At 36.3% G+C, this 26,096-nt stretch overlaps 1 protein-coding gene and 1 long non-coding RNA gene across 12 annotated transcripts in view; one reads left to right on the forward strand and one right to left on the reverse strand.

Moving 5' to 3' along the window:
* Positions 1–26,096, reverse strand: part of celf2 (cugbp, Elav-like family member 2) — a 175,811-nt gene that overhangs the window by 117,546 nt on the left and 32,169 nt on the right. For all 11 annotated transcript variants that reach the window (XM_067392269.1, XM_067392263.1, XM_067392262.1 and 8 more), the window contains exon 2: positions 14,081–14,116. In XM_067392269.1, the coding sequence (XP_067248370.1) occupies positions 14,081–14,116 (36 nt within the window). The remainder of the gene's footprint in view (positions 1–14,080; positions 14,117–26,096) is intronic.
* Positions 694–24,613, forward strand: LOC137024570 (uncharacterized). The gene is made up of 3 exons (XR_010895723.1): positions 694–4,017; positions 15,329–15,429; positions 23,965–24,613. It is a non-coding gene; the product is annotated as an uncharacterized lncRNA (long non-coding RNA).

A 26,096-nucleotide genomic window follows, 5' to 3' on the forward strand; every position in this document is an offset into this window, starting at 1 on the left:
ATTAAAAAAAAACTGCAAACAAAAAATAAACATTAACAAGTGTACAATATTTCATATATTTATTAGTTTATATTTCATATATTTATAAGTTATTTTTATTATGTTAGAATCTCACGCTCACAGATGACGTGGTCATTGAGCGCCCTCAGGCGACTGTTGATTGCATTTGAATGAATAAGCTACCTATAGATGATTAACGGATATTTTTAAGTCAGGTTGCTGTTTTCATACTTCTGTAATATTTTTCAGTCAATATTAAATTACAGAAAGAACTATGAGTTTCAGTTTGTTGTGTATTTTTGTAGGTTTCAAAGTAACTTGAATGTAAAGTAATTAGTAATCTGATTACTTTTTACATGCAGTAATCAGTAATGTAATCAAATTAATTGTAGTGGATTACTTTTTTTGAGTAACTTACCCAACACTGATCTTCATATATATTTGGTGGCTTTAATATAATATAATGTAATATAATATAATATAATATAATATAATATAATATAATATAATATAATATAATATAATATAATATAATATAATATAATATAATATAATATAATATAATATAATATAATATAATATAATATAATATAATATAATATAATATAATATAATATAATAAAAATATATATAATATAATATACACACAAACAGTTTAAGCTGCACCAGTGACGATTTTTCCCCCTCTTGTCCTCCCTCTCACACATGCACACATGCTTGAACATCCAAGCGGCACGTAGAATAAGACAGCCAGTCGGGCATGTTCTATTTTGAGCTATTAGCAGACAGAAATTAATTTGTCACCTTCCATTAGAGGCCTGATTCTGGAGTTCTGTCTCCTCAATTATTTCTTCAACGCACATACACACAGCAAAAGGCATTTGTCCCCACTATTTATATGGAAAATATTTTGCTAGGATAGATGTTTTTTTGGTTTTTTTTCCTTCTACATTATCATTGTATTCAGGCCCATATTTGCTCTTGACTGAACTCTGTATGTGTGTGTTTGTGTACGTGTGCATATATATGTGTTTGTGTGTGCTTCCAAAGTGAAAGAAGGACTATTGTGCTTTTGGATGCGGATTTATCTGTGTAGACACTTCAAAGCCAGCACACTCTCTCAAAGAATGACAGAAAAACAGAAGAGGTAGAGAATCTGTTCATTAGGATGCTAATGAGAGAGAGAGAGACAGAAAACACTTTCTCTCACAACTCTTTCTTTTTTTCTTTTTCTCCGTATTTTTTTGTTATTGAGGAGCATCAAAATAATCTAAATATTTCTCTTTCTTTGTGAAAAGCTGTCAACAGTGGTGAAATATCATCTTCAATGTCACGGCAATGAATAATCATAAAATGATTACAATAAATATTAAATGGGCTAAATTTGTCACTTTCGCCGCATTTTATTCCCTAAAGTCCACCTTAATAATGCTAGTAACAGTTTCCATCTCTTTCCAAGAATTATAACACAAACATTTCTAGCTAAGCAAGATCAATCTCACGTCAATGCATTCTAAAATGCATCAGCGTGGTTCATATCACTGTATTCTCAGCTTTGCTATAGCTAGCATTAGCATAATCTGTTTTTGTTTTCAGGTCAACTACTTACTATATATATAGAAATACGATTCACTCCTATTAGTTATAAATGGGAGAAACTACAATGCGCAATATGGCGGAATATGTCCCGCCTTCTAAGTAAAAGAGCTAATCGCTGATTGATAAAGTCATTGCATCATACAGCTGCTGTTAGAAGCTCCGTTTCCCACACAGGACTGCACATGCGCATTGGCTCGTCTAGCCTGAAAAATAAGCTTTTTTAACGCTATTTGAGCATAAGAAACAACATTTATGGGGCAGTTAATGTCAGATTTTGTTGCTGATTTGAAATATGTTATTTAATTGTGAGTTCGCCGATCGTTTTTTGAGATTTCAGGAATCCCCTAATCAAATAGATAGGACTTGGTTTTGGATGCCCGCAATAGCTGCCCGGAGATGTTGCAAATATGGCCGCAGAGTGAACAGACTTTCCTTTAAAGGGACTTTGCTGTTTACAGTTTGAAGAGAATCTTGCTAAGCTAGCTAGGTAATGTTAGTTAAACTGTCATTTGTAGCTACAGTAGGTCCCCGAGAAACTTAGCATTATCCCGCAAAACATTTACACTCACTAGCAAAACATTTGCGTTCCTTAATAAAATATTTACGTTCTCTCACAAAACTATTGCAATGTTTCTTGGGGCAATGGAGGAATGCGCAGTTTCTCTGAGGAAAGTTTTCGAGACAAGGCAAAGGCACTGACATATAATTTTCCTTCCATCTCTCTCTCTTTCTTTTTTTTTAAATTAATTGATGAATTTATTTATTTTTGACCATCACCACATCCCTTTAGGGGCTCTGTAAACCTCCAAGTATTAGCATAGTTCAACCCTGTTCATTAGGCTAGGCAACTTTGCGAAATATTAAGTAGTAATTGATATGCAAATGTGTGTGTTAATATGTTAATGAGCTCATGTTAATGACATTATAATCATGAATACTCAACCCAGGCTCATTGGGAAAATGTCTGAAAATTTCAGAAAAATTATATTAAGTTGGTTCTTGCACATTTCACGATTCACGTTTGTCCAGTAAAATGTCCAGTGGGTGGCTAAAACGGTGTTAAGTTTTATCCCAAAACTGATGAATGTGAATCTGGCAACATTGGTTACATTGGTTTACGTGATGGACGCGCTTTGCAGGCGTGTCCAATGTTAAAGGTCGGAAAGTAATTTCAATTGGCCAATGCGTTTTTTTGACAACTGTCAAACTCATCTCCACACATGTGTGCACACATGCATGACAATGATGACGGAGGCCATAGGCTCAACCCTAAGGGGAATTGCACATTTCTTTTTACCCATACCTCACAAACAAGCAAGCGATTCTCTCTCTTCAGCTTGAAGGAAGCATTCCTCTGGGAATGAGGCTGTCAACCTGACACTCATGTCTGGACTAGTTCATCTGCTCTCTGAGTGTGTGTGTGTGTGTGTGTCTGGGCTGCCCTAAAATAGTTCAAATCCTGCTATATTCTGCTCTATTTTTGGGATCAACCACCCAAAATACAGTTGAACCTTATGTGTATGTATTTCGATATTGTATACATATATTCTGTGTGTGTGTCTGAAAGAGGTTAATGGCTTAGTCAGTAACTGGTCAAACCCAATAGGGGTGTCTGGCGATTGATGGACCTGTCTGTGAGTGAGTGAGTGAGTGTGTGTGTGTGTGTGTGTGTGTGTGTGTGTGTGTGTGTGTGTGTGTGTGTGTGTGTGTGTGTGTGTGTGTGTGTGTGTGTGTGTGTGTGTGTGTGTGTGTGTGTGTGTGTGTGTGTGTGTGTGTGTGTGTGCTTTTGTTTATATTACATTGTGGGGACCAAATGTCCCCATGATGTAATATAAACCTGAGTTCACCTACATCGTGGGGACCAGCCAGCGGTCCCCACAATGTAAATGGGTTTATAAATCATATAGAATGAGTTTTTGTGAAAAAGTAAAAGTTTGCACAGTTTCCTGTGAGGGTTAGGTTTAGGGGTAGGGGCAGGGTAGGGGGATAGAATGTACAGTTTGTTCAGTGTAAAATGCATTGAAGTCTATGGAAAGTCCCCACAATTCACAAAAACAAACATGTGTGTGTGTGTGTGTGTGTGTGTGTGTGTGTGTGTGTGTGTGTGTGTGTGTGTGTGTGGAATTTTCTAGATAGAATAGCAAAGTGAGAGGCCGAGCGAGAGACATGTTCTTCCATCGGCTTTCTGAACTGACAACGTGCACACACACTCATTGTGACACTACATACTCTTCTTTTCCAGTAACATCTTATGTAACATGGGCATACACACTTACACAAACTCTCACTCACCCTTATACACACAAACTAACTGCTGCAATTACTAAAATGAGTCATGAATGCCACAGGTCATGACACCCCAACTGGAAGCTTCAGTCAAAGCTTATGATTTAATATCAGTTTAATATCAAATTAAAGGTAAGGGCATGAAAATTCATTATTTACTCACTTTCATGATATTTCAAAATTAATTATTTCTTCAAATCAAATAGTTCTCTAGTTTTATTCAAAATTTAGACATGATCCATGAAGACACTGAGTCTCATTGGTGACATGTCTTCACTGTAAAAAATTATTTTCATGATTTGCCACAATCAAATCAGCTTAGCTAATTAATGTGGTTCAGATAACATTATATTTTAAGTTTCTGTTGGTTAAACCAAATGCCTTAATTGTATTAACTCAAATTTTTAACTTCAATGAACTCAAAATTTTAAGGCAACCACATAACTTACTTTAAGTTATACCAAACACTTTTTTACAGTTTATAGATTTACAGCAGTGCACTTGACGTTAACATCGACCATTATGACTGCGGTTACGCCCACTGAGTGGCAAAAGACTGAGTTGCAGCATTAGTTTTTAGCGAGAATGCCACGAAAAACACACAAAACGCATCCAAAACGGGAAAGAGTTTTGCGAGTGACTGTACAAATAGATTTGACACAAAATCTGAGGTATATTTTTTACAGACTGCTGAAAGCAACAGAAAAAAGAAACAAATATGTCACTGCCATTCACAGAAACAACTGGACTCAGGCAGAGAAACATGGATTTGCAGTTATCATTGTGTGTCAAAAAGTTGGACTTTGGGGTAAAATCATACCTTATATATAATATTGTTATATATTGTGTTAACAACTCATCAATTAAATATTTAGCAACTTATATTCTGCATAATTGTGTGTTTTTAAATAAACTGACAAAAACTATAGAAGTTTTAGGGCTGGATGATATGACAATATATATATATATATATATATATATATATATATATATATATATATATATATATATATATATATATATATATATATATATATATATATATAAACAAAGTGATATAAGTGATCACTCTGATTTAGACCTACCTATATTGTAGTTATATAAAGTGTTCACAGCCAGATTTGCTTTTTATTTTGCATTTAAAGGTGCAATATGTAAAAATTTCTGTCCGCTAGAGGTCTGTTCAAAACAAAGGCGTAGCTTGACGACGCCAAGTTTGAGCACAGCATCTTAGGACATGTGGTCTTCACCTCACATCCGGTGGAAATAATCGGGATAGGACTCTGGAAGAAACCATGTTCATGGATGCAATTATTAATGTTATTATAGTATGAAGCAGAGCAGGTGTTGTGGGAGCTGAACGAAGCCGCTGGAGCGATTGCGCAACATGCCGCGAGAAGCAGAACTTTTATTATGCCACAGTCGCCGGCGCTGCTTCCGCTTTTCCGGTCATGAGTATGAGGTAACGCAGCTCTGTTTATCATATTAGATACATTTGAGAGTGTTGAAAATGTTATAATTTTACTCTGTGCGTTCGCTCGGTGGCTGCTGTGAGACGTGTTTGAGACACACTGCAGTAAGATTTTAGATCAATTTTAGAATATCATATTAAATGCTGGATGGCTTGTGTTGATAAATGGCATGCAATTAATTTTAAAACGTATTGTATGATGGAGAAAATTCTGTATTAGTGTTACTAAAAAATAAAGCTGCATCTGATTATGCTATGTTAGCTACTTCACAAAATAGTGTTTTTCTCTGAGGCATGGTAAAGCATGGTACTCACAAAAAAATCGAGAAAATTAGATTTAAACAATAAGACTAAACGTGTTGAGCTATATAACAACAATTAGTTTTTTGTCTATAAATATATCAAAACAATTGTTCCCTTGTCTGTTAAAACATGTAATATATTAAAGCATCTTTGGTGTTTATATGGTTTCTTCAAAATAAAAGGGTAACGCAGGTATGAAGCAATTGACAGGCGACTCCTCACACGTCCCGGAGCCTTGGTTAAAATTGCAATTTTCTCACGATTTACAAATAGTTGGAAACATTTGGGATATTGTAAGTACTCAAGAGAACAAAATATACAACACTGGCCTAGTGGTTTTTGGATATTTGGAAAATTCTTACATATTGCACCTTTAATTCAATATGCTAATAGTTTCTTTATAATTATTTGGTAATTTCAGAGTGAAAAATGTTTCAAAGTAAATCCAGAGTAGTTTTTGATTTTGATACATTATTAAAGAAAATTCCGCAGATTTAGAACGACATGTGAATAAATAATGAGAATTTTCATTTTTGGGTGAACTATCCCTTTAAATATGAAATGATTGTAATATACTGTGCATATGCTTTGTGTGTGTTTCTCTACAAATATACTCAAAGCAAGTGAAATAGAAGTCTCTTTTCTTCTTTAAGTCTGTGTACGTGACAGGCCACTCTGTGCTGTCTAACTGATTTAGCTATTAAAGTCTGAGTCACCGTACGCATTCGCAGCGTCCTCCTCCCAGATCTCATACATATTAATCCCCTGTGAGCTCATTAGCATGGCCATGCTGCGCTGCACTGCCATCTAGTGAGACACTTTCTCTCATGAATATTCAGAGCGAGGGGGGGCCCAACGGTCATTAGCGGAGAAAAATCGAGAGACAATAACCCAATCAGGGATGAGGGACGGGACTTTGTGTGCGAATGTGTAATTAAGCAGAGCATTCAGACTCTTTCATGGTATTTCTGATTAGAGGCTCTCGTTTATTCAAGCAAAGTGTCTGAACTGGGCTAGTTGAACAACAAATGCAAATATTTTAGTGAAGCGCACAAACATAAGCAAAATATGAGGCTATTCCACTGTGAGGGTATTAGTTTGAAAGTATTATGTTTATAAGATGCCGGTATTAACGGCTTATGACAGGATGATGTTAACGTTGTAGGTGGGACGTGGTGTTTTCGGATTTCCCGTTTTATGTTTGTAAATTTACATTGTGTATGAGAGGCTTTATGAAATGTTCCACCGGCTGTTGGGGGCCGCCAGCGTTTTTGTGTGCGTACGTAATGTTAGACAGCTGTTTCTCGATCCAGAACATCTGTGAGGTATTAGGATTGTGAGTAACAGTAGGGCAGCACTCCAAGGTCTCACGCCTCATATCACTCAGCCTACATGAGGCCTCACTGTGGAGCTCGTCCAGGTGCCTCCCCCTGAAGACGTAGTTGGGGTGCTGTGGTGCAGCTCGTTCAGAGGGCTGCCTAACGATCCTTTCACTAGGCCTCACATCGGGTGGCTCATTCAGAACCCTGCAAATGCTGTTCTGTTCAGTGGAAACAAACACTAGCCGACTATATTGTGAAAGGAGTAACAATGGTTATAAAGAGCGAAGTCGAGAATCAATATGGCTCAGTAATTCATGTAATTGTGGTTGTAGGATTTGTGTGTATATATTTGCAGCGATATTCAGCATTACATGAGTATCTTCATACTCATATGTATAATAAATACTCAGATTTGCAACTTTATATTTAGGATTTATAACTATGTAATTTGGATTTGCAAATATCATGACATAACTATATTCAGATTCACAAAATATATACAATTATATACTTGGCTTTACAGGTTATTGTGTAAATCTCTCTCTCTAAATTTAGATTTACACAGCATATTCAGAATTTATAACAACATAATCAAGATTATTAACTATATATCCAGCTTTACACAATATATTCAGAATTTATAGTTAAATACTCAGAATATACAACCATATAACAAAGTTGTATACATGTACATGCACATTTACGAGTATATATGTGACCCTGGATCACAAAACCAGTCATAAGGCTCAATTTTTTGAAATTGAGAATTATACATCATCTGAAATCTGAATAAATAACATTTAATTAAAATAAATAACTTTCCATTGATGTAGGATTTGTTAGGATAGGACAATATTTGGCCGAGATACGGGTGCAAAAAAAAAATAAAAAATCCATATCCAAGCATATCCACTCACAAAAAAACATTTATTATATTTATACGGTAGGAAATTTACATAATATCTTCATAGAACATGATCTTTACTTAATATCCAAATAATTTTTGGCATAAAAGAAAAATCGATAATTTTGACCCATACAATGTTTCGTTGGCTATTGCTACAAATATACCGTGTGACTTATGACTGGTTTTGTGGTTTTATTTGGAACCACAACTAGTTCTGTTGATCACAAATCTAAAAATTTACAAATATCAGCTGACATATGTATGTAAGTGTACATACAGTGTCGAAAGCATTTTAATTTTTGATGTATTTTTTAATGTCATATTTTATCAAATTATCACCTTAAACATACAACTACATAATCAAAAGAGTATTAACATTATATTTAGATTTACACAATATATACAGAACCTACTCAGAATTATATTGCATCAAATTAACAGCTTAAAAAGAGCAATTTAATGTACGTAAAAGGTGCAAAAATATCGAATGAATGTTATTTGAATATCAGGTTACACTATATATTGATGGACCCCTACATGTTAACTGACCCTCATTAGAGTATTAGTAGAGTATGAGTAGACTAGTAGGGTTAGGTTTAGTAGAATAAGTTAACGTACTTGCAAAGTTACTTCTAGTCAATAGAATGTCTGTCAGGAGCATCAAAATAAAGTGTTAGCAGATATTAAGCAGACGGTCTATTAATACTCTAATGATTGCTGAGAATGTCAAAAAGGGGAGATTGTCAAGAGAATGTCTAAAGGGGACCATCAAAATAAAGTGTTACCGAATATCACACTGGAAATGTTTAAGCAATGTATTGCAGATGTGCAAAGAGAAAACGCATTGAATATGAGTGTGTGCCATCAGGGTGACACAAATGAAAAAGACTGTGAGGAATAGATGCACAATCCATTCAATAAGTTTTACTGTGGTAATGTGTTTTTGGTTTGTGTAAAAGGTTTTTGTTCCACTTGAATTTTTTGGAAAGACATATTTGTAATGTTTTGTCAGCAGAACGATCGATACCAAGGTAAACAACAGAATGACATATTGAACGAACAGTACGTCTATCTATTTTTATAAACGTCAAATTAAATATGGCATCTAGCCTGACCAAAGTCTTCTCAGTACTATTTCTTTTCAGTGATCTGCTACAATATGATCGTTTTAAAAGGTTCTTAGATGAAAGGCCTAATAATCAATCTACAGAAAAACAGAGGACAAAAGAGAAAGCAGGCCCATTCATATTTACAAAATACATCAATCCACACAAGGGACAAACCTGAATACTTGTAATAAACCTTGAAGGTTTATACATGCGATACCCAGGGACTTTTTTTTTTCATGTTTCTTTCTCTCCCTCTTTTTCTCTTCCTCTCTCAGAGTTGGATTATAAATAGTGGTGATTGACAGGTCTGCTTGGATGGTAATTAGAGCGGTTGCTGAGGTGAAGGGGGCGGGTCAGTCTCTGTGGTGATAATGAGGCCGGGTCCCACACGGCCGCCATGACGGTTCGGTAACCGCTCTCTTGTGCTGCCATCCCGGCTCCCATAATTATCGGTTGTTTTCTCTATGAGAACATAATCGCCACGGAGAGATGCAATTAGCTGACAACCGATTCCGCCCCCCCCTTCCTCTCAGCCCCCCCACTGCTGTTAAGACCCCCGGTACCGGAAAAAAAGGGAGTGAAAAAAGAAAAGAAATGGTTTTGATGCAGCTAGCTAAGAGGCAGTCAGTCATTCAGCATGAGGGAATCAGTGATTGCACACAGGAGCTAATTACACAGTCACACGTTCTTTTATGCCACCCTTTCTTTCACTTCCTTTTCTCTTTGTTATGCGATGAATGTTGAAAGAAAAAGATAAAAAGACAGATTAGGGTATCTCTGCATCTAAGCTGACAACTGTATTTCAGATGGTAGCCCATAGGAAAGAAAAATCACTTAGGAGATCTCGTTAACCCTCTTGTTCTTCTGTTGAGAGACACCATAGCCCCAAACATACTTAACTTTCAGGTTGTAACTTTTTTTTTTTCTTATGAAGTTCTTATTGTAAAGAGAATTTGACTTTATTTTCCTTCTTTTTTTTAAAAAAAAAGAAAAAAAAATATTTTCAGCTTTATTAAAAAAATAACATGCTTCAAATATAGCCAAATATAAAGCATTATATTTTATTTTCTATTTTTGTGTCAACAACATCTAAATATAATATTTAAATATATTAACATTTTAAATTGTAATATTATAATAGATTTTAATATATAATGTAATAAACATGAGAGGATCACTACTTTGAAAATATAAGACTAAACCTATTCCAAAATTATATAAAAAAAAAAAAAAAAAAAAATATATATATATATATATATATATATATATATATAATATATATATTTATATGAATATATGGGTAATTTAAGGTGGTTAATTAGAACAAAAATAATGTGATTAAAAAATGCATTTAAACATAATCCAAGTCATAAACCAAGTCATTTCATAATAAGGAATATTCTTAACACTGAATCCATTGATATGATCAGAAAAATTTAAGTTATGCACATAGAACATCTTCTTGCTTTCAAAAAAGAGATGGAACACAACATATTAGAAGAGATTTTGAAGGTGTCAATGCACATTTTTCAGTTTTTATGTTCTTTTAACTTATGTTTTAAATCATGGCATTCATGGCGTAAGATGCTGAAAAACAGTGAGACGCATCTTCATGTATTCTTTCAATTAAAAGATTTAATCCATAATAATATAATATAATATAATATAATATAATATAATATAATATAATATAATATAATATAATATAATATAATATAATATAATATAATATAATATAATATAATATAATATAATATAATATAATATAATATAATAATATTTTAGATAATTCAAGAGAAAAAATAAGAGATTTGTTTTAAAATGATCATTGATTATCAATTAGATTAAACGGGGAACAAATGGAGAGTACCTCAAGTCACCATGGGAATTGAAGTCATTGTCTTTCTTTTCAGTACAAGTCCCCCCCCACACACACATTATGTAAATTAGGCTTATTATAGATAGCACCTTGTTTTCCCCTGGGAGAAATTTTCCCTTTAGGCCCCCCACTTACTTTGCACAAACATTTCTAGTTAACGTTTCAAGTTTGATTGCATGTGTTTAGACCACTATACCCATCGCAGGAACGTATTGCGTTCTCAGCGATACCACACGGGGTACTATCTCCCATTATCATATATGTATCTATTGTAAGTTTGCTCTTTCAGGTCAACTGCTGTTTAAATTCTGAAGTCTGTTACCACTCCGGTAATACGAGAATGAATGCACCCAAGCCCTCGCATCTGCATTAGCATACTTTCATCAAGCATGTTTCTGTACACTTACGTTTACGCACAAACAAAAGTACTTACTTACTAATACACTAATAACATTCCCCTTTCCTCCATTTCCTGTCATTTCCTCCTCTCTGTATCTCTAGTTCATTTCCTCACACTCCAGGAGTGTTTTGTTATTCTTGTGAATTTCAGTGTGTTCTTTTCACTTCATCTGCATATAAAGTCTCATGAAAATTGCTGTAAACTCAAGCACGCAGACACACACACGACTTTTGGCAAACAGATGATTGCTGAGGTAATTCTGGGTGTGGTGCACAAAAGAGAAGTTGGGGGATTCGATCTCAATATTTGCCAAATTAAACCCATATGCACACACGAAAAACACATGATGCCAATTATATCATCATGTTCCTGGAAAACAGATCTTGGACGGTGAAACATAAAATGGGGTTTTCCTAAAACAACAGCAACAAAGAAACATGTTAGTTATCTCCTTTTTGGAAAACACAAACAGTGTCCTTGGAGCAATGAGAGGGCTGTAACTGACCCTTCGCCGGGAGTTTGATTGACAAGCGATCTAACCAATCATAACGGCGAATCCGCCATTTTGTCCGACAAAGCAGTCAGGAGTTAGAAGATTAACCTCGGTGGACTTGTACTAGAAAAATGGTGTGTATTTATGTCTTTCCGCGTTTTAAACAACATTCTTTCTCATGTTTATTTGATGCTATAAATTAACTAGTAGGAAACGATGATTGGTTCACGAGCCTCTTGAGCTGAGGCGTTACAGCGATCTGTGACGACACATTAAAGAGCCACAAAACGTTTTTTATTGTTCAAATTTCTTAAAGAAATTACACAGTTTGAAAGCTGGGACTTTGTTTAATGTCATAAGTAACCTGCTCTGTCTTGTCTGTCGACGTGTTGTCAGTGTCCTCTTTGCTACGCAATGTATTTTTCACTGCGTGTGGCGTGACAGCGCCAGGGCTTGTCGGACAAAGCAACAGTAACTAAGGGGGTAACTAAGTCTTTGCAAAGGGTCAATTGATAAGTGGGGATGGTTCGCCAATGGAGTCGAGGTAGTCGGTGTCATATTAACTTGAAACAAATGGAAACAATGCTATGAGGAATATACATTTATTTTTTAGTCAGTTGTTGAATTTTGAGAAAAAATGTCCTTTAAATTTAGTATTTTGTCATGTCATATTCACTCATTGTACTGTAACGTCCACAGCATTTTCCCAGGGTGACATATTTTTTCCTTTTGCGTGTGCCCTTGAAAACTCACAGGCTGTCTGTCAATCAACCAGTTGCCGGCGGTAACCCACAGTGCATCGGCATAACGACAGAGAGGGTGGCGAACTCCAGCACCGGCTTTGAGTTTCTGTGTGCCGCCCTGAGGAAGAAAGCTCCTCTCCAGATGAGACGTGACAATTTATTCTTAACAGAATTCCCGATGAAAAATAGGTGTAGCTATTTCAGGATCAGCAGTTTATCAAAAAACTCTCAGCAGCTCTCTCTCGCTCTTTCGACATGTCGTCTCATAGCCGTGGGGCTGGGTTTAATGGCCCTCAGTCACAGATCTTTACCAGCCTCAACTCTGCACCCTTGACTCTGAGAACACCTTATATTTCTCTCTCTCTATCCCTGTCATTTTGCTCTCCACTCGTAATCAAAAATTCAGAAAAACTATGTTAAAACTGGCACACCCTGAGCTTCCTCTTTCTTCTTTCCAAAAATCCCACCATCCTCTCCTTCTGCTGTCCTTATATTGGACTCTGGCTTCAGACGTATCAGGCCTTGAATCATACTGGAATGCTGTTTGAGCTTGTCATTAGCTCTGTTCTGAAACCCTACTGCCTACATAGGCAGCTACCTTCTAAGAGGGCATACTAACTGAAATGAAACAGCATAAATTATTGATTTAGAACAGACTACATAGGCCGCCCTATAAAAAGAAGAGCGCCTCAGGAAACTCCACTCCCAATTATTTCCAATGGAGTTAGCATGTTGCTAAGCTAAAAACACAAAACTTTAGTTAGCCTAAATCTACGTAGCAATTGCAAATATTGGGTAAAACTGGTTATTTATAATAAGATTAGCCTATTGTAACTGTTTGCTACTGTATAAAAAATGAATAGATTTAATGTTAACAACTCTATCGATTCGTCCGCCATCTTAGATAAAAAGGCAGCATCCTACCTGAAATGGATCCCAATAAATGACTTGAATTCTAGGTAGGCAGCAATAACATGCAAGTTAGCATGTTGCTAAGCTAACAGCTTAGCAACTCTATAAGCATAAAAACAAATAACATATACAAATGTTGGGCAAATTAGCCCGTTTTTATTTAGATTTAGCCTTATTGATACTTTTTTCAGTATGGAATAACATTTCTCTGAGCTTGTCCGCCATCTTGGAAGAATTTTTCCAATGAGCTCATTGCAGTGCATTCTGGGATTGCCTTCTCTATAAAGGATACACATTTTTATGTCAACCTGTTGGAGGGGAAGTCAGAAGTACACCTAATATGCCTTAAAATACTGTCTAGGCAGGCAGTTCACTAGGTTTTAGAACAGACCATGTTCTGTTATTATGTGGTGAGGTTATATTAAACATTATTGAGACAAGGTCATGAAGGTATATAATGTATGAGTGCTGTGCTTGTTGGATATGAAATCCAGTGATTAACTCAAGGTCTCAGTTAAAAATATGTGACAGGTGTTTCTGTTTTGTGTGTGTGAAACAGAAAAAAAAAAAACATCACATCAATATAGCAGTCAACACACTATTGAACAGCAAGAACTGAGTAAAAATAATTGACAGAGAAATAGAGACAGTCTTACCTCTGTATAGTTCCAGTCAGATCACTTGCGTCCTGCCTGTGAGAGAAAAAAGAGAAAATGAATTCATTAGCTCATAAGCAATGAGTAACTACAATTACACATCCCGCAGACAGCTTTATCCAACATCGTATTTTAACAATTCATGCCTTCCCTGGGAATCGAACGGATGATCGAAGGTGATTTTAGGTCCATGCTTTAATGTTTGAGCTCTAGCAATACTGATGACTTTGCTTTGATACCAATAACAATAATTAAACCATAAACAATGACAATTCTTTTGAAATGTTATTTCTTAAGACTAAATTGGGTTATTATAGCTATTTATCATTATAATTAAATTAATAACCAATATTTAATATTTAATTAAATGCATTTTATATAAAATATTTAAATATATATATATATATATATATATATATATATATATATATATATATATATATATATATATATATATATATATATATATATATATTTAAATATTTTAAATATAAAATGCATTTAATTAAATATTAAATATTGGTTATATATATATATATATATATATATATATATATATATATATATATATATATATATATATATATATATATATATATATATATATATATATATGCAATGAGCAACTGCAACTATATGAATAAATATTAATATTTAAAATAAATAATAAACAAATTAATTAATAAATTAACAGACAAACAAATAAATACATAAATAAAATTCATGAATAAACCATTTTGTGTCAGTATTATTTAAATGATTTATCCACGATACAACCAAGGTCTATTACATCTTTAGTTTCTATCAGATATGTACAGGTACACATGTATGTGCTTCTGCATTTGCTTGTTTTTTCATAATACAGCCGTAACGAGGTGTGTGTGTGTGTGTGTGTGTGTGTACATGTGTATGATAGTACTCAAGTGTATGTGTTTATTTCTGCAGGGAGCTCTCATGCATGATTTTAGCTGCAGGTGCATTCAACATCTGTAAGATAACATTCACTTCACTGCTGTCTACATTACACACACACACACACACACACACACACACACACACACTACACCCCCTTTCTCCGTCTTTCTCTCACCCGTCCAATCATCCACACACTCTCTCTCTCTCTCTTCCCCATCTCTCCATTCTCCTGTCATTTCAGAGCGTTTGGCTTTTGGGAAAACATGAGTGCTGAATGTTTGAGGCGAAGGGTGCCTGTATTAATGTCTCTCGCTCTCTCTCTCACTCTCTGAGGAGAAGCAGACGGACATATGGAGCGTCACAAGCCACTGAGCCCAAGAGAAGTGGAGATGAAAAAATGGACAGAAAGAGAGAAAGCGTAAGAATGCTACAATGTGAGCACCTCTTCTTCTCTTGACACATTTCACACACACACACACACACACACACACACACAGAAACCCCTCAAATTCATCCCCGCTGACAGTTACAAATGGCTAATATAGCACTTCATTAGCAACCGGTTCCTGTATGAATCATAATTTACACATTATGCTGACTGAGGCAAATGGATTTGCACTGTAAACTAAGTGTAATACTGAAGCACTTTTTTTTTTTAATTCCCTCAAAATATAAGACGCGAGTACAGTAAAATTCTAAATGTGATGGGTAAATGGCATCAAACTTGTCAAGAATGTCATATAACTAAAGACATATTGCGTGAATGAAAGTAAATCGATCAAATATACATGTAAATTATGTATATAATAACACATAACAACAACAAAACAAACAAAAAATACAGTGTCTTATTTCTTGGCTTTTGATTTTATGGTAAAATATGAGATTCATCTGAGTATGTGTTTGTGGCAACATGCATTCTTTTCTGTTTCTAGGAATAAATCAACTGAAATAAAAACCAGCAATCACTTTGTGCGACCTTTACAACTGCCTTTACGAGGAAAAACAAACATCCAGTACCATTTCAAAACTGCCGTGAAAAGGCAGAATGCTGCATTCAAAGAGCAAATCAATTGCGGCCAATTCACCACGGCTAATCTTGGCCCTCATTCAACATGGCACCCTAGCTTAGGTAATCAAAATGAGCTCCCCGCTCTTGTTAGCACCAAACAGCCTACTCCAAATTGTTTTTCTTTTCTTTTTTAAGCTTTTTTTTGCTTCGCATCCCTCCGTTCCCCCAACCGCTGAGCTCCTGTTGTGTATATGTGTGTGTATGAAGAAAGAGACAGTTCTTCCCACCGCATGTTAATAAATTGGTCCCCTGTGGACAACAGGGAGGAGGTGTGTGGTCATGATTCTGAAAGCTTCCGGTGAAACGGGCGCTGTTTGATAACAGCTGCCGTCAGCGCTGTCGAATAACAGGACGGCAGCTATGCACTTATTAATGGTGAATTATTCCTTTATTCCGGCCCAAATGAGAGGGATGCAGAGGGATAGCATATGCCGGCTCTGGTGATCAGAGCAAAGGTGGGCTGGAGGTTACTTTCCATTTCAAAGAGCCACACAGCGAGAAGTCTGTCCACCGTTTCTGCCGTATATACCTTCGCATTGAGCCTAACTGGGATGAATTATGCAAGGCCTTAACCCAGATGTGTTTGCACACACAAACATTTTCATCTTCTTTCTCCCCCTCCATAAACGGTGGTTAGAAATTGGGGTTAAGAAAAGACAGAATATATATTTGAACGCTCCTGTTCCACTCTGAATTGCTATTTTTGGGGCAGAGTAACAGGAAATTATCGGGGAGAGCCACAAAAATGTGATCAGAGCATGTTGCAGGCTGGACTCAAACCCACATCACCCACCAGAGCACCAAGGCTGATCATGTCAGAGGAATGTGTTACAACAGGTGGTTTAATAGGTTTAAGGCGGGGTTTTATTAGCATGTTGCTAGGTTAACGGTGCTAAAATAATCATTAAAAAAATATAACACAATTACGGAGTTTAATTTATTTAGTTTAATAGACATTTTTCTCTATTGAATGAAATATTTACATATATTTGGCACTGAGTTTGTCATAGAATATTCTAGAAGACATGCAATGCTGTCTTTAGATGAAGTATCTTATAAAGCAATGCAATATTGCTACTTACATTTTGGAGCAGCTTTCATGTCAAAACTTTGCCTATGATGCCTTAAAAATGCTGTCTATTTAGGTAGTTCACTAGACTGTAAAAAATTAAGTTGAGAAAACTTAAAAGTTTAAGGCAACTAGAGGAGATTTTTGAGTTTTATCAACTTCTTGTTGTATAACAAGTTCAATTTACCACAAGTTATGAAAACTCAACTTTTGATTTTTTACTGTGTAGATTTTTGTAATTGAACTTCCTACTAGAAAAAAAAACTAATTTTGTTGTAATGTGCAGTCAAAATGAGGAGGTCCAAGCAGAACTTCCACTTAAAATAAATAAATAAATAAATACATAAAATTACAAATTGGTTGCTAAAATGTCTGAAAACACTTTGCTCCTTTAATACGCTGCTATATCCCAACAGAAAATTACCTTATTAAAAAAAATAGAGGGTGGTAGATGGAAATGAAACATCTCCCCTCCGTCCCTGTCTCGATCTATCATTCTTTCTTTCTAACTGTGCCTGTTTCCATCTCCTCTCATCTGTAATCATTATCTCTTTTTCTCCAACAGCCCACCATCTGTGTGCCGGCGTCTCTTTTACTCATTCCGCGCTTTACTTCTCCGTCTATCTATCTGTCTCTCGCACAAACACACTCACATCCTCTCTCTTATCAAAGCCCTTGTGCAGCAGAGTGTATTTTGCAGTATGTGTTTTGCTTGCTTGAGAAATTCATCATGTTTTTGAGTGATAATGCACTAGCTTAGACAGGTGGAGTGTTTTAAAGTACTCCAGACTAGACTCGAGCTGAAAGCAGTTACCAAACTCGGTCCTTGCTCAAATAGGAGGGGTTTGAAATGATTGATTTATCTATTTATTTATATATCACTGGTCACTTTATCGCTGTGTGACAGGACACAGTCACAGCCTATCAGAATATGGATGTTTAATACAAAATTATGCGGAGAAGAATTTTGGACCGATGAGATTTTCCAGTGGGCGGGGCTACCCAGCATGATGCAATGAAAATAGAAACCAATAAAAAACACACATTTCCATAATCGAGAAAAGGAGATATTTTTTATTGCTTGTTGCTGTATAATATCGGTTCTGTTTGGGACACAAAAAAGAAATGTGTTTAAAGGATTTGCGGTGTTACACTGTGTCCAAATTAGGCGCAACTAAAAATTATCGCTTTGCTTTAAAGGATTACTTCACTTTAAAATGAAAATTACCCCAAGCTTTACTCATGCTCAAGCCATCCTGGGTGTATATGACTTTCTTCTTTCTGATGAACACAATCGGAGTTATATTAATAAATATCCTGAAGCATCCAAGCTTTATAATGGCAGTGAAGCTCATGAAAGTGCATCCATCCATTATAAATGTACTCCACAAGGCTCAAGGGTGTTGATAAAGGTCTTCTGAAGTAAAGTGATGCATGTAACTTCCGCCAGACCACCTTCCGTATTCAACTTACGACTGATGTCGCGTCAGTTATGATGTAGCGTAAGCATTTTGAACTGCGAGAGGCGTTACACTTTCTTCCTATGTTGAATACGGAAGGCGGTTTGGCGGAAGGCTGTCAACTTTCAGAAGTCCATTTAAGAGCAGAGTGTAAAGGAGCATTTTATTGACCTAGTGAATGGATGGTCAATGCTCTTTTATCATAATGTGTTAAACGAACTGAACAAACATCTTGGACATCTTCATTTGTGAACTAAATGAACAAGCAAGGTTTATGGTTAGTGGATGAACTGGGGCATCTCTTTCGTGAAGTAAACGGACAAGGCATCTTGTATTGGAACAAACTAAACGTACCTGGACATCTTGTTTGTGAACGTTAAGACTGCTTAAACACTCTTCTGGAGTGTTTTGTGGTCAGTCAAGCCTCAGGTTGCTATGTCTATTCGATTTGAGTTAGGTAGACCGAAGCTGATACTCTTTCTGGGTGACTGGCACTCAAGAAAGACTCGTTTAACCTCTTGTGAGGAAGGAAGCCATTGACCCGTGACACCCTCGTCTCTTCTGACAGAATTTAAACTCTGTCAAATATTTCATACTCAAAACACAAGGAGATATTGCATACAACTATTCAAACAACAAGACTGAGACTTTTAATACATTTTCTATCACTGCGGCTTCTGAAATTAGCAGCTCTTAGTTTGACCCCCAGCCCAGAATTGCTTGTCTTTGCTGGAAATGATTGGAACAGGTCCAGTTTGGGTGGTACAAATAGGAACTGACACATATTTCTGATAATAACTGTGAAACAGACAGAAAGAAATCTACAGTATCATCAGCCGCAATGAAGGTTTTGGTGTAACATGACGACCGTTTCGTTGTTCTGATTATGTAGACAGCACCTTCGATCACTGCCAAGTGACTAGACCCCTTTCCTTCTCCTCTGCCACATTTTATTTGTTTGTCTGAGAGCGTGCAAGAAAAAGAGAGAAAGGGGGACAGACAACAAACTTGTCTAGGAAGTTCAATGCCAGGCTTCATTTGACAAGAATTGCTCAAAGGGTGAATTTACTGTTCTAAGCCTAGACCCTATCAATCTAACACGCATCGGAGTTATACAGCGAGTTACATAACCTTAAGCAACAGATTAGACAACACCACTCATCAATCAACCGCACCCTCCCTTTCTCATAAGCTCCATTACCCACAAGCCCTCACAGATCTCAGTTTATGAGGCATTATGAGCTATTAAAGTCTGTTGCTAAAAAAAATCCATAAATATAAATGTAGTATGTGTACCACTTATAAAAGACGTACACCTTATAAAGAACTGTAAGAGAAAGAACACACACACATACAACATGTGGCTACAGTTGTTTTAGCTGGTTTATGAGATTGGCATACATAAAGTCAAACTGTCCCAGGACACATGGCTAATGAGAAACTGGCTATAATATCAATTCATCTCTCCAGAGATAGAGAGAGATAGACAGAGAACAGACCTACACACCAAACTAATTATGATTATGACATTTAAATTAAAGGTGCTTGCCCATGCAAAAGTCACAGTCACAACGCTAGCATATTATAGGTGGTTGCCAGGGGTTTTAAGGTGGTTGTTTGGTTGATTGCTTGGGCACTCTGGGTAGTTGCTCTGTTATTTATTTATTTATTTACTTTTGGGCATTACTATTCAGCTGCTGGAGTGTTTCTAAGTGGTAGCTGGAGTGTTCTGACATTGTGTCTACTCGCGTCAAAGTGAGCGTTCCAAATGAAGTTTGTCCTGTTGAAGGAACTGCATGGAGTTTGTCAAAAATAGAATGGAGAATCAGTTTACTTTCTGTGACTACTGTCAGAGTGTTTTTATTTTATTTTTTATGTTACTTTGAGATTGCTGGGGTAATCCATCTGGTTGCTTGTGTGATTCTAGGTCAAGGGTACCCATTCCTGCTCCTGGAGATCTTCTTTCCTGCAGAGAGCAGTTTTAACCCTGTTCCAACACACCTGCCTGTAATCATCAAGTGTTCCTGAGGAACTTATTCGGTTGGTTGAAGTGTGTTAGATTAGGGTTGGAGCTGAACTTTGCAGGACGTTAGAGCTCTGGGAACAGGATTGGGCTACCCTGTTCAAGGTGGTTCCTTGGGTGCTCTCAAAAGAGTGCTGTCAAAAGAGCCTATCCCCAATTCTTGAAGGCAGGTAAATGTGGCCCAAATCTGATTTTTAAATTTTTTTTTTTTTTTGTACCCACATGTAACTCATATCTGTTTTCCCCATGACAGTGTGAACAGTACAAACCACAAGGAATCTGATCTTTTCAATTCCGATCTGTGCCCCTTCCATATGTGTCAGATGTTTTGTAATGCGACCGCAGTGTGAAGAAAATTGGAATTCATATGATTTTTACGTCACTCGAGATCAACATTTGTCACGATTCTGTGCTCATGGGAGTCTATTCAAAGATTTCACATACCCAACATTATCACGACAGTTGAGAAAGGTAGATCTTGACAGTGTCAGAACTTGTAAGTATTACAGAGAGAGCTATATAATACAAGCATTACATGAGGGCTTGTATCATAAGTTTCAAAACTCTGCTCTCTTTTGTCACATTATTGTCTTTCTTTTTCATATTGCCTATGCATAATTTCGCTGGCTTCCATGGCAGATCACTATAAATAAACACTTAGTTACTTTAATGCCCTCCGTGTTTACTTCCGTATGACAGCACACTGTGTGTGTTGCCAAGTCCATGATTTTCCCGCAGAGTTAGGTTACTTTATCACTGTTGCCGTAGGTTGTTTTGCAACTCAGTGGGTTGAAGCGACCGAACTAACGTGATATTTAACCTCCAGATCAATTTTTACTGGGATACCCCATGGAATTGGGATAGTTTTGGACTGGTTTTGAGAAGCAATTGAGTGGATTTTGTGGTAAAAACCTGGCAACCCCAGCTGTATCGTTCTTTTCAGGTCAGTTCAGAACCATCTGTTCTCACTGAAAATCTGATATTGGCCACATTTAAAACAACACTGTGAACAGCTATACAAAAAATCAGATCTGAGCAATTATCAGAATTGAGCATTAAAGGGTTAGTTCACCCAAAAATGAAAATTCTGTCATTTATTACTCACCCTCATGCCTTTCCACACCTGTAAGACCTTTGTTAATCTTCGGAAAGCAAATTAAGATATTTTAGTTGAAATCCGATGGCTCTGTGAGGCCTGCATAAGGAGCAATGACATTTCCTCTCTCAAGATCCATAAAGGTACTAAAAACATATTTCATGTGAGTACAGTGAAAAAATCGGTGAGTACAGTGGTTTAATATTAGTATTATAAAGTGACAAGAATATTTTCGGTGTGCAAACAACAAAAAAAACATATATAGTGATGGCCGATTTCAAAACACTATTTCAGAAAGCTTTGGAGCATTATGAATCATCGTGTCGAATCAGCTGTTTGGAGCGCCAAAGTCACGTGATTTCAGCAGTTTGACTGTTTGACACGCGATCCGAATCATGATTCGACACAGATGACTCATGACACTCCGAAGCTTCATGAAGCAGTGTTTTGAAATCGGCCATCACTAAATAAGTCGTTATTTTGTTTTTTTGCCGCACCAAAAATATTCTCGTCGCTTTATAATATTAATATTGAACCACTGTACTCAAATGAACTGATTTAAATATGTTTTTAGTACATTAATGAATCTTGAGAGAGGAAATGTCATTGCTCCCTATGCAGGCCTCACTGAGCCATCGGATTTCAACTAAAATATCTTAATTTGTGTTCCGAAGATTAACAAAGGTCTTACGGGTGTGGAACTGCATGAGGGCGAGTAATAAATGACATTATTTTCATTTTTGGTTGAACTAACCCTTTAAGGCTCACAGTGTGAATGTAGCTTATGATATTGTAGTGCTACGCAAGTCTATAGGAATTTTCGTCAATTTCACCTATCTTAAATGGGATTGCTTTGTAATATAATAGCACACCTCTCTTCAAAGTTCTGCAGCGAATCAGGGTTAAGAGTTTATTCAAGTAGTGTGAGGGGCAGTATACACAGGACTTGTGTTCTTGCATTCAGACAGCTAGACACAACATGCAGGGGTCTCGAGATGAAAGTTGACAGGGCATCTTAAATACACAGTAGTCATGGCACAAGGCACTGGAAACACAGCATGGAGCGTCGCAATATTCTAAGACGTCCATCTAGCTCATGTTTACCCAGATCAACAATTAAAATTTATCACAGACAGACCACAATAACCCATCCTGTGTGAAAGGCCCCTAACAGCGCATTGGATGCTAGGAAATGGGTTCGCCATTCAATGCGGTGTGAGTGTGTTGCTTGGTAGACAGATGTGCCCCAGCAGCTGTTCTAGATGCTCTGGCTCACACACACACACAGACACACACACACAGCAGTGTATCACCTGATGGCAGAAGGCTGGTACGCTGCCAAACACTGATCCTGCCAAAAAGTGTCGCTGCCAAATAATGACCTGGCAGAATAACATACCAATTCTTATGCTGCTACGGAAAAACACGCAAAACATATGTACGTAGCTGCCATATGTGATACGTTTTGTTTTGACCTCTTTGTTCTGACTATCAATGACAGTGAGTTGAGCAGCCTTGAGCGTCTGTCCTAGATGAAGTGTGTGAGAGTAGTTATAAAGAAGCTACGCCTTTGGGGAGCTGCTGTTAGCATCACACAGTTTTAGCACTACATTAACTGTCCTAGTTCTTCTCTAATGTATGCACTAGCCTCCAACGCTAACATTCAATACAAACTCGCTAAATTTTATTGCTTTCATTGCTCAAGAGATTTCATGAGCCCTCAGTTGTTTCAGTTAAGTATAAACTTAGTATCTTCCTTAGTAGTAGTGTTGTTTCTAAAACTATTGAAATTTGTTTTCTTTAATTGAAATGAAGGTGAAATAAAGCCATGTACACTTAGTAATGCATTTATTCAGTTAGCATACAATTTAGCTAACATATACATAAACTTTTTGTATGAATGCCACCATTCAAGCTTATTTCTTGTTGCCAACTTAATGAACATTTCTGTTTGTATTTATGTATATTAGGCAATTGTCTAAAAATTACAAGGCCAAACCAAAATGCAGCATATTCATTTGTGGGCCGAATCAAGGATTTAACATCTTGCCATGGGCCGTATGTGGCTCATGTTGCAGGCCCAATGTGGTACCCTTGTTCTAAAGGATAATACACATGTGAGATTACCGTTTTGTTTTTCTCCCAATAAAATATATTTGAAGCCAAGGTCTCCATTTGTTCACATTGCTGTCTAAGAGAAACAAATGAAATGTTAAAGAGATCTAATTTGTGATTATTCTTTCCTATAGGTGTGTGCGTGAGAGAAGTGTAAGAGAAAGATTCATCCATAAAGCACTTGAGCAATAAGAGTCTGTTGAAATGGAACAGCTGTACGGTGTAACAGGAGAGCTGTGGAACGAAAGGAGAGGAGGTCCACAGACATGCCAAGATTTCATTAACTGCCACAGCGGTCTGTATTCAGTCATGCTGGCGTTGTAAATCCCTGCTTCAGTTTTCACCTCTAAATGCAACAAGTTCAATAAACTGCTCTCACACATTATTAACATGACACATGGGTGATAGGATGCATTCAGTGGCTTAGACTTTATAAATTGTGTGTTTAGTGGTCTGACAGAGTTGGTAATAATCATTATCAACCATTAATATCATATACCTAACATGGTGTCATAAAAACAAATCAAGTATTATTACATTCTGTTGAATGTTCTCTTTATTTTGTCGCCTGAATGGTGTTTTATGTTGTCTCTCAGGGAAATACACACTGAAGTCACAATGAAAGAGACAAAGACTTGTTTTAAAGGGATAGATACACACAAATCAAAATTATGTTGTAATTTACTTACCCTTGTGTTGTAAAATTATACAGGTTTGAAATGAGATGAGGGTGATAAATGATGACAGGATTTTTATTATATATTGGTGAACTATTCCTTTAAAGTTTTTAATACTAAGTTGTAAAATGGCTTATACACTCTAAAAAATGCTGGGTTAAAAACAACCCAAGTTGGGTTGAAAATGGACAAACACAGCGATTGGGTTGTTTTAACCCAACTGTTGGGTTAAATGTTTGCCCAACCTGCTGGGTAGTTTTATTTAACCCAACTATTGTTTGAAAATGACTATATGGCTGACTTAAAATTAATCTAAAATGAAATTAAAATGTTAATTTATTAAACTAAATGTTAATTTTCAAGACATTTTGGGCTCATTTTAAGTAAGCAATACTGTAATTTTTAAACAGTAGTTGAGTTAAGTAAAAATAATGGGCAAACATTTAACCCAACAGTTGGGTTAAAACAACCCAATCGCTGGGTTTGTCCATTTTCAACCCAACTTGGGTTTTTTAGAGTGTGTTTAATGCTGTTTACCTAATCACCACAAAAATCACTCTAGCAGTTTAACCTCATTTCAAAGGATATCATAAAGCTGTGTTTTAATGCGTCAACAGACTTGTAATATTGGAATAGGAGTGAATGAACAAATTAATGAATTAAAAAGTCAAATTTTAATTTATATTTATTTATATTCTATTCTATAATTTTTAAAGATTTATTGAAAACAATTTTAACTACTTATTATTAATGTAATAAAGTAGGCCTGTTATCAAATTAATAAATAACAGTTATTAATTATTACGATTTATAATTATTTTGTTTATAATTAGCAACAATCAAAGCTATTTGGCTCCCACTTTACCTTAGTCAAAACCCTGCAATTCTGCCCTTTCTACGCACGTCACCTCCTTTAGTAATTCATTCTACTTTCCACTCATTTCCTCAAGTTAACACTTGTTTCTAACCATTTTCTAACCCCCTATTACCTAAAAATAATGCAGAACATGGACAGAAATGCTGTGATCATGGTGTATTAAGTTCATTACCCATAAACCCTTTTTTCTCATCAGCTTGACTCTGTTCTATATGTAGTGTATTTCCCAGAAATGAAAGTAAAAAAAGCGCATTTTTTAAAAAAAAATTTTTAAAAGGTCTTCAAAAGGTCTCGGTTCATGGGGTGACACATGGCTGCTGTGGTAACGGTTTTGTCATCTCTCTCAGAATGTGTGCATAAATGAGCGTGATTGTGAATGTCAGAGGTATCCCACTAGGGTGAAATGTCAGCGTTAATCCCATTTAATAAACTGGTGCCATACGTTAATCTCACATTACCACTTAATCTGGCCCTCATATTGACGGCGTAATCCCGACCCACTCCGCCAGGGACTGGGGCGATGAGCCGTGCGGTCGTTCTGCGAGGCGTCATTATGGCAAAAATGGAAGATAACGGGCTTGTAAAGAGATGTCAATGAGGTTGGCGGCAAATTGATATGATCATAACCGTTCGAGATCCGGGTCGGCACGCCATCAATCATGATGATGAAAAGCCAGCTAACACCACAGACGGCTAGTGTATTATCAGCATG

Source organism: Chanodichthys erythropterus, chromosome 8 (assembly GCF_024489055.1).
Source record: "Chanodichthys erythropterus isolate Z2021 chromosome 8, ASM2448905v1, whole genome shotgun sequence".
Lineage (NCBI taxonomy): Eukaryota > Metazoa > Chordata > Actinopteri > Cypriniformes > Xenocyprididae > Chanodichthys > Chanodichthys erythropterus.